This window comes from Canis aureus, chromosome X, assembly GCF_053574225.1.
Source record: "Canis aureus isolate CA01 chromosome X, VMU_Caureus_v.1.0, whole genome shotgun sequence".
Taxonomy (NCBI): Eukaryota; Metazoa; Chordata; class Mammalia; order Carnivora; family Canidae; genus Canis; species Canis aureus.
Genome location: NC_135649.1, coordinates 106815382 through 106827424, shown reverse-complemented (window position 1 = coordinate 106827424; position 12043 = coordinate 106815382). Strand labels below are relative to the sequence as shown.

The 12043-nt window shown below is 38.9% G+C and overlaps 2 protein-coding genes and 1 long non-coding RNA gene across 6 annotated transcripts in view; 2 read left to right on the top strand and 1 right to left on the bottom strand.

Annotated features, from left to right (window-relative positions):
* The window catches only part of LOC144308013 (uncharacterized), a 22585-nt gene extending 15962 nt beyond the window's left edge, over positions 1–6623 (bottom strand). The window contains exon 1 of one of the 2 annotated variants that reach the window (XR_013374656.1): positions 6498–6623. This is a non-coding gene — a long non-coding RNA (uncharacterized LOC144308013). Of the gene's footprint in view, positions 1–6385 lie in introns of both variants that reach the window. The other variant, XR_013374657.1, reaches the window with a different exon arrangement.
* Positions 1–12043, top strand: part of MBTPS2 (membrane bound transcription factor peptidase, site 2) — a 39969-nt gene that overhangs the window by 11074 nt on the left and 16852 nt on the right. For all 3 annotated transcript variants that reach the window (XR_013374655.1, XM_077888124.1, XM_077888125.1), the window contains 2 exons: positions 2234–2337; positions 3997–4124. Coding sequence is in view for 2 of the 3 variants with exons in the window: in XM_077888124.1 (XP_077744250.1) it covers positions 2234–2337; positions 3997–4124 (232 nt within the window). In the remaining variant the exon portion in view is untranslated. The remainder of the gene's footprint in view (positions 1–2233; positions 2338–3996; positions 4125–12043) is intronic.
* YY2 (YY2 transcription factor) lies at positions 6007–12043 on the top strand. The gene is made up of 2 exons (XM_077888126.1): positions 6007–9846; positions 10080–12043. The coding sequence occupies exon 1, from the start codon at positions 6847–6849 to the stop codon at positions 8371–8373; it is 1527 nt and encodes a 508-aa protein (XP_077744252.1). The 5' UTR covers positions 6007–6846; the 3' UTR covers positions 8374–9846; positions 10080–12043.

Below are 12043 nucleotides of genomic sequence, written 5' to 3'. Positions count from 1 at the left end.
TGGGCTCCCTGTTCAGCAGGGAATCTGCTTCTCCCTCTCCCTCTGCAACTCCCCTCTGCTCGTGCTCTCTCTCTCTCAAATAAAATCTTTTTTAAAAAAAAAGTCACGTTGACCCAGAAAACACTCATGGAAAAAATATTTGTGTTTTTTTTTTTTTTTTTTTTTTGAGAGAAGGGAAAAAATATTTGTGATACTAAGTGAAAGAGGCAGGTTTTAAAACCTTATTTATAATAAAAGTATAATTTTTAAAAATACACATACATGAAAAGACTAGGAGGACATAAATTAAAACATTGAGAATGGTAATGGGTTTTGGTTTTGTGTTTTGGGAGCAGGGTTATATAGGCTTCTGTTTTCTTTGATTTTTCCAGTTTTCCTACTTTAAACACATTTTATAATTAAAATAATAAGACAGAGGAGGAATTTCCTCCAGAGGGATACTTTTAGGGTCCAACTTCTGGACTATGAGAAATAGATGTTCAGTGTGTAAATAATATTAATGATGCCTGGCATGCCCCACTTAACCTTATTTATGGAATTTCTCCTTAGTAGATGACATAAGTTGCAAGTGATTATTTATCTTACAAGACAGTTCTTGGGTATCTAAAAAACTTGACCATGCAGCCCTTACAGTAGCAAATTGGCCTTGTATATGCAGTAATACATATATGCACACCATCTTAAGAGCAAGTGATTGCAAGACAACTTCTGCTTCTTCATAGGCCCTTGATATGTCTGTATGTTTCAAATAACTTTCTGCATTTAATTTTAATGTAATACTTATTATTCTGGTACTATTTTTTCTGACCAATGTATTTGACAGATTGTTATAATAAAAGAAAAGGAGGGCATGGGGAGGCCTGGGTGGCTCAGCAATTTAGTGCCTGCCTTTGGCCCAGGGCGTGATCCTGGAGTCCCGGGATTGAGTCCCACAATGGGCTCCCTGCATGGAGCCTGCTTCTCCCACGGCCTGTGTCTCTGCCTGTGTCTCTGTGTCTCTCATGAATAAATAAATAAATAAATTTATTTTATTTTATTTTATTATTTTTTTTTTAATTTTTTTTTTTATGATAGTCACACACAGAGAGAGAGAGAGAGAGGCAGAGGGAGAAGCAGGCTCCATGCACCGGGAGCCCAACGTGGGATTCGATCCCGGATATCCAGGATCGCGCCCTGGGCCAAAGGCAGGCGCCAAACCACTGCGCCACCCAGGGATCCCAATTAATTAATTAATTTTAAAAAAGAAAGGGAGGGCATGGTGCTCCCACACCAATGAGGCATTTTTTTATACTTAATTACCCTAATTACCAGTGCTCATGTAACTGGAGAATACTAAAATGAAAACTCAGGACACAGGAATATCCTATACTACTCACTGAAGTAGTTGGAACCTTGCAATAACAATTCAGAGGAAGGACTAGGAATTCTAATAAGAATTTCCAAATCAGGCTTTTAGCCCCCAAGGGTAAAACAGTTGCTGACTCTGTCACTGTCACTCCACATTCCCTGGCATTTTGCCAGGCTCCCTAATTCTTTCCCATGGTGAAGACTTCAGGAAGCAAAAGCTTCAACTTTTTAACTTGGTGTTTCCTGTTATCTCTAGATTAGAGATAGTGTTTCAAAAACTGCCTAGTTTCAAAAAACTGATGTTCTTACTTTTATTGTGACAGAAGTAGAGAAGTGAACCATTCATTCATATTACTTTTACTTTAAAATATTCATTCAGGGATCCCTGGGTGGCGCAGCGGTTTGGCGCGGGCCTTTGGCCCAGGGCGCGATCCTGGAGACCCGGGATCGAATCCCACGTCGGGCTCCCGGTGCATGGAGCCTGCTTCTCCCTCTGCCTATGTCTCTGCCTCTCTCTCTCTCTCTGTGACTATCATAAATAAATAAAAAAAAAAAATTAAAAAAAAAAAATAAAATAAAATAAAATATTCATTCATTCATTCATTCATTTGAGAGAGAGAGAGAGAGAGAGAGAGCACACAAGGTGGGGGAGAGAAACTCCAGCAGATTCAGTGCTGAACGCTAAGCCTAAAGCAGGGCTCAATCTCATGACCCTGAGATAACCCGAGCCAAAACCAAGAGTCAGATGCTTAACCAACTGAACCACCCAGGCACCCCTATTTTTAGTGTACAGAACCATCAGCCTGGAAGTTTAAGCTTTAACACAGAGTGAACATCGTGGTTTCCTGGTGCCCAACTGTGTATTTATCATTGTGTCTGTGAACAGGTTCCTGGTATAAATTTACCTGTCAACCAACTGACCTATTTCTTCGCTGCAGTTCTCATTAGTGGTGTTGTACATGAAATCGGACATGGGATAGCAGCTATTAGGTAATGATATTTTTCTTTCTACTACATGTAAAAACTTTTTACTTAGGAGGATTTATTACTAAAATATGCTACATTTGATATTTTTTCTTTCTATGGATTTTTCCCAGTGCATATCCACATTATTTTGAGGTACCTTCTCTTTTATAAAGATTAATATGTTGATAAATATACTCTGTGCACATCTCTAATCTAGGTCTTTCTATCCTTTGCCCTTTAACAGCATGATTGTATCTTCATGGTTCTTCAAGATTTTCATCAAACACTGAAACCTAATCTTTATATTCATCATTAGGTCAGAATGCACTTGGAGCCCACTCGCTTGACTTCTTAGTACTTTTGACTTACTGGCTGAAATACTTCTCTGCTTTTACTTATGGCCTCTGCTGGCTAGAGCAAGAACATTGAAAGCTCTGGGTTTGTTAACAAATATCATAGTCTATTTAGAAACCCAAGTAGAAGATAAGAGAGGATGAGACCTGGAACTTGCTTCAAGTATGCCCTCCTCTCGTCTTGACTACTCAAATGTATCATTGTAATTACACCTGAGCATTTTAAAGGCTCCTAAACTTATCAAGTTGTGATAGGAGAGCACAATTTCCCCTTCACTCCCACTGATAATTATTGCAGTGATGAACACACATACTGATGGAAATGTGTTTTATCCTCTGGGTATATGTACCATATGAAAGGTTTCATAGAAGAAGATGTAATCACTTCTTACTACTTTCCAGTTGCTTATGAACAAGAGTCTGTTGACTACCAGTAAACCCTCATCTTGACAGAGCATACACTGTTACACAAGTGTGACATATAGTGGTTTAAGTGGGCAGCCTCTTTTTCTTTTTATCTCTCACTTTTGCTTCCATATTTTTGGCATTGCAGCTTTTAGGGTTCTGCATATAAAATCAGTGTTATTAACAGTTTATTACTTCAATGTATATTCATGAAACAGTGTAATCTTTTATAAAATCCAACTGCCAAGTGAAAGTGAGTTTTGCAGTATATTATATACTCATTACTAAATGATAGTATGATATATTGGGGGGATGGCTTTTTTAGTATGGTTGTTTGGTCTTATGAGGCTGTTAGGTGTAATTCAAGTTTTAGAGAATGAATTGATAAAAAATAGTTTTCTTAAGGACAATCTGAGCATTATGCATATCTAAGTATATTTATTTTAACATTAATTCAATAGGAATATACTTAGATAAAACTCCACTTTTATTTATTAATAGCTAAGACAAGTATAAATATTTAGATACTTTACTTGAATTATATTTTCCATTGTGTCCTCTGAAAATAATTCAGAGTAAACCACAAAATTCTTTCATTTACCTTTTCATGGAAATATTAACCATTTCTTTATATATGACTAATTTCAAGTTATTGCTCAGCGTATTGGTTTCTAAAAGTTTTGAAGTTTTAAGCCTATTTCAGAATGCCCTTGTTTTATGCAATTTCACAGATAACCAAACCTGTACACTACTGTAAAATTATGGAGAGATAACTACCATATATGAATTTATTTTTCTTGACTGTCCAGAGACACCTGTTAAGCAAGAATTTAAATTACAGTAGGAAGTTTTAAGATTAAATACATTATTAATTTGAAAAATGCAATACTAGTTGTTAATTCCTTTTTCTTTTGTGATTTCTTAGGGAACAAGTTCGATTTAATGGCTTTGGGATTTTTCTCTTCATTATTTATCCTGGAGCATTTGTTGATCTGTTCACCACTCATTTGCAACTTATATCACCAGTCCAGCAGCTAAGGATATTCTGTGCAGGTAACAGACTTAAATTTCTTTATTCATGTGCATATTGTTATGGAAAGTAGTCACATCACAAATGAAAATGTCTCATCTTTTAGTTGATAAATTCAGTTTATAAGATTCTCAGTTAAAAGTAATAAAGCAAGGGGCTTTGGGCTGGCTCAGTCTGAGGAAGCATGTGCCTCTTGAGCTCAGAGTCATGTTGGGTGTAGAGATTACTTAAGTGTTTTTTTTAAAAAGTAATAAAGCAAAATAATTTACATTCCAGTTTCTTCAAAAACAACAATTTTTAAAAGACTGAAAGTAAAATGAACAGGACATACCATGTAAATGTGAACAGAAAATATGACTACATTAAATTACTTAGATATAAGGGGTCACTTAATAATCATAAGGAATGTAATCCACAATGACAGTGTAATCATTGTAAACTCACTACATCAAGTAACAAACCATCAAAACAAAAATGGGAAAAGTGCAAGGAAAAAACAAAAATATAATAAAGGAAGCTGATCTCATTTCTCAATACATGGCAAATAAGTATGAAAAGTCAGATGATCAAAACTCTTAAGTAGTAAAGGAAAATTCAGTAAATATGTCAAACTCTATATCATGACAATGTCTTTCCAATGACCGTGAAACATAAAAATTGACCAATTTAAATCAAAACCTAATTGTGGTATATTTAAAAATGATAATGAGAGGCAGCCCAGGTGGCTCAGCGGTTTAGCGCCACTTTTAGCCCAGGGCCTGATCCTGGAGACCCGGGATCAAGTCCCATGTCGGGCTTCCTGCATGGAACCTGCTTCTCCCTCTGCCTGTGTCTCTGCCTCTCTCTCTGTGTCTCTCCTGAGTAAATAAAATCTTAATAAAAAAAATAAAAATGATAATGAAATAAGTTGTAAAGTTTTGCTAAAAGGAAAATTTACTGCAGTTATGAAATAAATGAAAATAAGTCAGTTAAGCATTCAACTGAAGTGAGAAAACTATAAAATAGTTAACAAATGATATAATAAAGATGTAGGTAAAAAAGTAGGAAAAAGGTCTTAAGAGGCTTTTTTTTACACATGGCAAAAAGCAACTACAGACAATTTGCAGTCAGATTGGGGAATAACACCTGATACAGAGAAAATCAAAATAATTATAAAAGTGTTTTGTTCATCTCTGCAAACATTTTTCAAAAACTTAGATAATTATTTAAAAATATATGGGATCCCTGGGTGGCGCAGCGGTTTGGCGCCTGCCTTTGGCCCAGGGCGCGATCCTGGAGACCCAGGATCAAATCCCACATCGGGCTCCCAGTGCATGGAGCCTGCTTCTCCCTCTGCCTGTGTCTCTGCCTATCTCTCTCTCTCTGTATGACTCTCATAAAAAAATAAAAAATTAAAAAAAATTATTTAAAAATATAAATGGCCTAAACTCCAGAGAAGATTTTTTAAAAATCTCAATAGGCTAATTTACAATGGGAGAAATGAAGAAAGCTGAGGAAGAATGCCTCTGAAAGTTTCATAGGTATAATTCTTCCCAATCTTGAAGGAAAAGGTTTTTTTATTTATTTTTTTTTAGGATTTTATTTATTCATGAGAGATAGAGAGAGAGAGAAAGAGAGACAGAGAGAGAGAGAGAGAGGCAGAGACACAGGCAGAGGGAGAAGCAGGCTCCATGCAGGGAGCCCGACGCGGGACTCGATTCCAGGACTCCAGGATCACGCTCTGGGCTGAAGGCGGCGCTAAACCGCTGAGCCACCCAGGCTGCCCAGGTTTTTGTTTTTTTTTTTGTTTTTTTTTTTTTTTTAATTCCACTTTAGCATAAACTTTATAGATCGCATGGAGAAGGAAATTTTTTTTAAATTATTAAGCTAATTTAACACTGATACAACATCTTATAAAGTACCAAAAACTCTAAGTATGATATATTTAATTAATGCAAAGATGGTTCAACAATAAGAAATCTGTTTGAAAGTGGTAAACATCATTTACCATTAGGGGAAGAAGAAATCCTCACCTCAGCAGTTACCCGACTGGGTATTTAACAAAATTCAACATCCATTAATGGCTAAAATATATATATATATCTCCTTAGTAGAAGTAAAAATAGCTGGACACTTCCTAGTGGCATAACACTAACAAGCATTCTTGTTAGAGGACGAGGCAAGCAATCCCATTACCAATTTATCACGGATACTATTAAATGGTCTCTAAATGTGGGTCCGTACAGTACGAGGGAAGAAGGAAGCAAAAATACTAGGAGTAAGCCGTGTTTCCAGAGTTCTATACCTTGTTCCACCTTGGTTCCCTTGGTGGAACACGGGAAACGAGAACATCAATGGAAATATAGAAAAATTCTGTGAAGAACGTGACCACCGAATTAATATTCAAAAAACAATACCGTGGTGTTCGGAGCGAGGAGGAGCGGGTGACGTGTGCACGAAGGCTGCAGCATCCACGAGTACGTGGATGTGAACGTAAGCACGTACTTGGTGAGGCACTGAGAAGCGCATGCGCCAGGCGCTCCCAGAAGCACCCGCACCTTCCGTGCCCTCGGCGTCCTCGGCGTCCTCGGCGTCCTCCGGCTACGCTGCGTCCTCCGCCTTTCCGCGTCTTGCTGCTGAACTGTGCAGACCGGTCTGTGGTGCTCGCGGTTTCCTCTGGAGCGCTCGCCTTGCTCAGCCTTTTCTGCAGCCTGCCAGCCGCCCACCAGCTGCCGAGGAGCCAAAGCCTCTGTGGAGCTCTCAGCCATGGCCTCAAACGACGCTCTCTACATCCCCACAGAAAATTTGGAGATCCTTACAGATCTTGTGGAGCTGCACCAGATCCATGTGGAGACTGCCCCAGGGGCGATTGTCCCCATGGCGGGCGTCCCCTTGGACGGCGTCCCCATGGCGGGCGTCCCCTTGGATGGCATCCCCTTAGACGGCATCTCCTTGGACGGCGTCACCTTGGACGGCATCCCGTTGGACGGCATCCCGCTGGACGGCATCCCGTTAGACGCCGTCCCCTTGGAGGCCGTCCCCATGGACGCTGTCCCCTTGGAGAGCATCCCTGTGGAGACCATCCCTGTGGAGACCATCCCTGTGGAGACCATCCCTGTGGAGACCATCCCTGTGGAGAGCATTCCTGTGGAGAGCATCCCTGTGGAGAGCATTCCTGTGGAGAGCATCCCTGTGGAGAGCATTCCTGTGGAGAGCATCCCTGTGGAGAGCATCCCTCTGGAGAGCATTCCTCTGGAGAGCATCCCTGTGGAGGCGATGGCGATGGAAACCATCACCGAGTACGAGATTATCAGCGGCAGTTGGGTCCACGGTGGCCACCACCATCCGCCTCTGATTGCACTGCAGCCGCTTGTTACCAACAACCCGAACCAAGGGGACCACGACCAGGAACTAATCATGGTGCAGACACAGGAGGAAGTGGTGGGCTACTACGAGTCAGAAAACCTGCAGGCCACCAACAATTTCGAGGACCAGATGGTCTTCCCGGTTGATGAAGACGACGGCTTCCAGCAGACCCTGGCTGGCTTGTCAGCTTCCGCATCATCATCAACCTACAGCCGCAGCAAAAAGCGCGGCGGCCAACACAGGAAGGCCAGCAGTAAGAAAAATCACACCGCCAGTGAGGACCAGGCTGGAAGTAGCAGCTCCAGGATGGACTGCAAGAAATGGGAGCAGAAGCAGGTGCAGATCAAAACCCTGGAGGGCGAGTTCTCCGTTACCCTGTGGTCCCCAAGCGAGAAAAGAGACCACGAGACCGGACAGATTGAGGACTCTGCTCCTGATTATTCAGAGTACATGACCGGAAAGAAGCTTCCTCCCGAAGGAATACCTGGTATTGATCTCTCAGATCCTAAACAACTGGCAGAATTTACTAGAATGAAGCCCAAACCCAAAGAAGCTGCTCTAAGAACAATAGCTTGCCCTCATAAAGGCTGTGTGAAGATGTTCAAAGATAATTCTGCCATGCGGAAACATCTGCACACCCACGGTCCTAGAGTCCACGTATGTGCAGAATGTGGCAAAGCTTTTGTCGAGAGCTCGAAACTAAAACGACATCAACTGGTGCATACTGGAGAGAAGCCCTTTCAGTGCACATTTGAAGGCTGCGGAAAATGCTTTTCCCTCGACTTCAATTTGCGTACACATGTGCGAATCCATACCGGAGACAGGCCCTACATTTGCCCCTTTGATGCCTGCAATAAGAAGTTCGCTCAGTCAACTAACCTGAAGTCTCATATCTTAACACATGCAAAGAACAAAAACAGCCAGTAAGAAGAGAAGACCCTTCTCAAACTTGGGAAGTGTCTAATAGGAATGCGATTGGAAATAAATACACCTCTCTTGTGTATTGCTTCTAGGAAATAATTTTTTTAATGATACCTATACATCTAAGGGTCATGTTTTGATAAGAGTAGTAAAAAGGAAAGTAAAAAGTAAAAAAAAAAAGTATTCATTTATATAAGATAACATTAAGATATTAAATCTTGTTCTGTAATGCTACTTGAAATACATGGTGTTTTTATAAAGTTTGGTCCCAACAGGAGGATAATTTATGAATCTCACATCAAAAGACAGTTCTTTATACAACTGTTCTAAAAATGGGACTTCTTTTCACATTTTTTTAAAATACGAAGTTTCATGTATTGCTTACAAATTTTTAAAGTTCTATATTTTCCAAATGTTCATAATTATACTTTTAGGAATATGTTTAGTAATTCTATGTTTTTTCTAAAGGTTGGTAATTTTGCTTGTGATGGATTTTCTTTAATTTTTTTGATAGATTTTCTTTAAAAGAATGAACAGCTATATATGTGCACAAAGTATTTTCCTGCTTATAAAGTTATATAGATTTTGTTGGCTATATTAATTTTGGTTGTATTCTTTGATGTTAACACATTTTTTCCTAACTACCTTTTAACTGCATTGATTTCCATAGTATTGAATATTAGATGTGATTTAATAGTATAAGACAATTTAAATCTGTTTTAGTCATTTTATTTCCCAAAAGTACTGTCAGGTGCTGTTGTTTAGTATAATTTCTTTGAATATTCAGTTAGAGAGTGGTGCTCAGTTGTAGAATATATTGTGTATCTTGACTTTTTTCAAAAATACTTGATATGTATATCTTGTGTAATAGAAAAAGCAAAAATAAAATACTTCTTCTGAAGAAGGAAAAAGCTTGCCTATATAAATATCATAGCTAGAAAATAGAGACAATGAGGAAGTTGCTACTGGCTTCTGGTGGGTAGAGGCTAGGGACGCTGCTGAACAATCTATTTGCACAATATAGTTCCCCACAACAGAAAATTAAGTGGCCTAAAATGCCAGTAGTGCCACTGTTAAAAACAAACAACAACAACAACAACAAAAAAAATCCTGCTTTAGAAAAAGTAAAAGTTATAACAAAGATTCCTTTGGTATACTTATAAATAAATCATTAACGGACAAGAGATTTTTTTTTAAATAAAGGAACTGTGTATGTTCTATTGCCACTTTGCCATCAAGGGCAAATATGGAATCTAGAGGGGTAATATTGTGCCAGCTGCGTCCCTAACGAGACAAGAAGCTGTACAGAGTCCAGAAAGCAGTGCTGCTCTATTACCCTTCTGACTCTGAATGAGAAAACAATAGAGTCTTTGCTATGGTTGTGTGGTGGGATTATCCTAATAAGGGAGAAATGGTGAGAGTGCAATTCTCCTCATGGCAGTCTCCCATGGACTGCCATCCTGAGGAGCTGGGGGAAAAGTTGAATTTAACACATGTAGTGAAAGGGAAAATAAGGGAAGGGAGAAGAAATGTGTGGGAAATATCAGAAAGGGAGACAGAACGTAAAGACTGCTAACTCTGGGAAACGAACTAGGGGTGGTAGAAGGGGAGGAGGGCGGGGGGTGGGAGTGAATGGGTGACGGGCACTGGGTGTTATTCTGTATGTTAGTAAATTGAACACCAATAAAAAAAAATAAATTAAAAAAAAAAAGGATGCAAATAACACATGGCAACAGTGGTAAATCTAATCAACATTGGGGATGGATTATTTTGTGAAATTGTACTGAGACTAGCAATTTGGGTTGGGGAGGGTTATACTCTACCACTAAATTAGTTTTACTAGAGTAAATTCCAGTAGGCAAAAGAAAGTTTTTGTTTTAAAAAAAAAAAAAAAAAGAAAAGAAAGTTTTTGTTTTAATTTTGTTTTTTAAATCAAGCTATGGAAGCAATATAAGAAAACACCAGATGAGTGCCTTCTATAATCTTGAACTGGAAAAGGCTTAATGCAAAGGAACAATTTGACCACACCAAAATGTAAGGTGTCTGCATAGGTAAAACCAAGCCAAAAAACAAACTGGAAAAAAATTGTAATACCTCTTACAAAGGACCAAATTAATATATACATTCAAAAATAATATATGCAAATTAGTAAAAAAAATGTAAACAGGCAATGGATAGAAATAGTTCTCAAACAACAAATACAAATAGTCTTTTAATAAACATGAAAAATGGGACAGCCCGGGTGCTCAGCGGTTTAGCCCTGCCTTCAGCCCAGGGCCTGATCCTGGAGACCTGGGATCGAGTCCCACGTCAGGCTCCCTGCATGGAGCCTGCTTCTCGCTCTGCCTCTCTGCCTCTCTCTCTCTCTGTGTGTCTCTCATGAATAAATAAATCTTTAAAAAAACAGACATGAAAAATGTACAAGCTTGTACTTAAATCTCAACAGATCTTACCTTTAACCTAGCAGATGGCAAAATCTAATGTTATAGTATCCAGTGTTATTTACAGGGTAAGGAAACCTATGCCAATTATGAAAACAAATTAATGCAGACTCATTGGAGATTAATTTTTTTTAAGATTTTATTTGAGAGCAAGAGAGCACGAGCAGGGAAGAAAGGGAGAAGCAGGCTCCCCGCTGAGCAGGGGGCCTGACTGGGGCCCTGTCCCAGGGATGGACCTGAGCCAAAGGCAGGCACTCAACTGACTGAGCCACCCAGGCACCCCTGGAGGTCAATTTTAATGCACGTTTTTTTGACCCAACAATTCGGTTTGTATGTAACTTTCCATACCCTCACAGATGCAGACTTAACTAGATATATATGATGTGAGCAAAGTTGTCAGCATTGTATGAAAAAGTTAAAACAGGCTAAGTGATCATTAGTAGGGAACCCTATAAATAAGTCAATATGTTTTTTAAAGTGGATTACTCTAATCGTTATAAGAACTGGGCATTCTGATAAATTAGTAAAGTAATGGATATAAGAAAATAAAGTCGTGGATATAAGAAATTGGATAGATATGAATATTCAAATGAGAGAAAAATCCAAAGTACATACATGGAAAAGCAAAATATAGTTTCCAATAAAGAGTTTGATACCACTGGTATATTTATTTATTTATTTATTTTTCCACTGGTATATTTAAAAGATTTCTCTATATAGAATAGATTGTTTACCCATTGTGTCCTGGACTAGACTTGCTCTGGATATTTCCAGAATTAAACAAGTTACAACACTCAAAAAAAAAAGGAAGAATGTCTTAACAGTGTGAATAAGGTACATGAAACACGTCTTATTTAGATATCTGACTACCATAATAGCTAAAAACAGCAATGACTTAAACTCTCATAAAACATTCCAAATGTAAGTAGTTCAGCACTGATAATTGTATTATTTGGGGGACCCAAACTCTGTCTTGTTAGCTCTGCTGTTCCTAACATGCAGCTTCTATGTCATGGACTCAGGTTTATCTCCATCATAGCTACATTCCAGCAATGAAGACAATGATATCCCTATTACCTCCACTCATATCCTGCTAGCCAAAGCAGTCATATGGCCATACTCAGCTTCCTGTGAGTCTGGGAGATGTCTTTAGGTTACGTTTCTGTCGTTATAAAACATTGGTTGTCTCAACGTGGATGGAACTGGAGGGTATCATGCTGAGTGAAGTAAGCCAG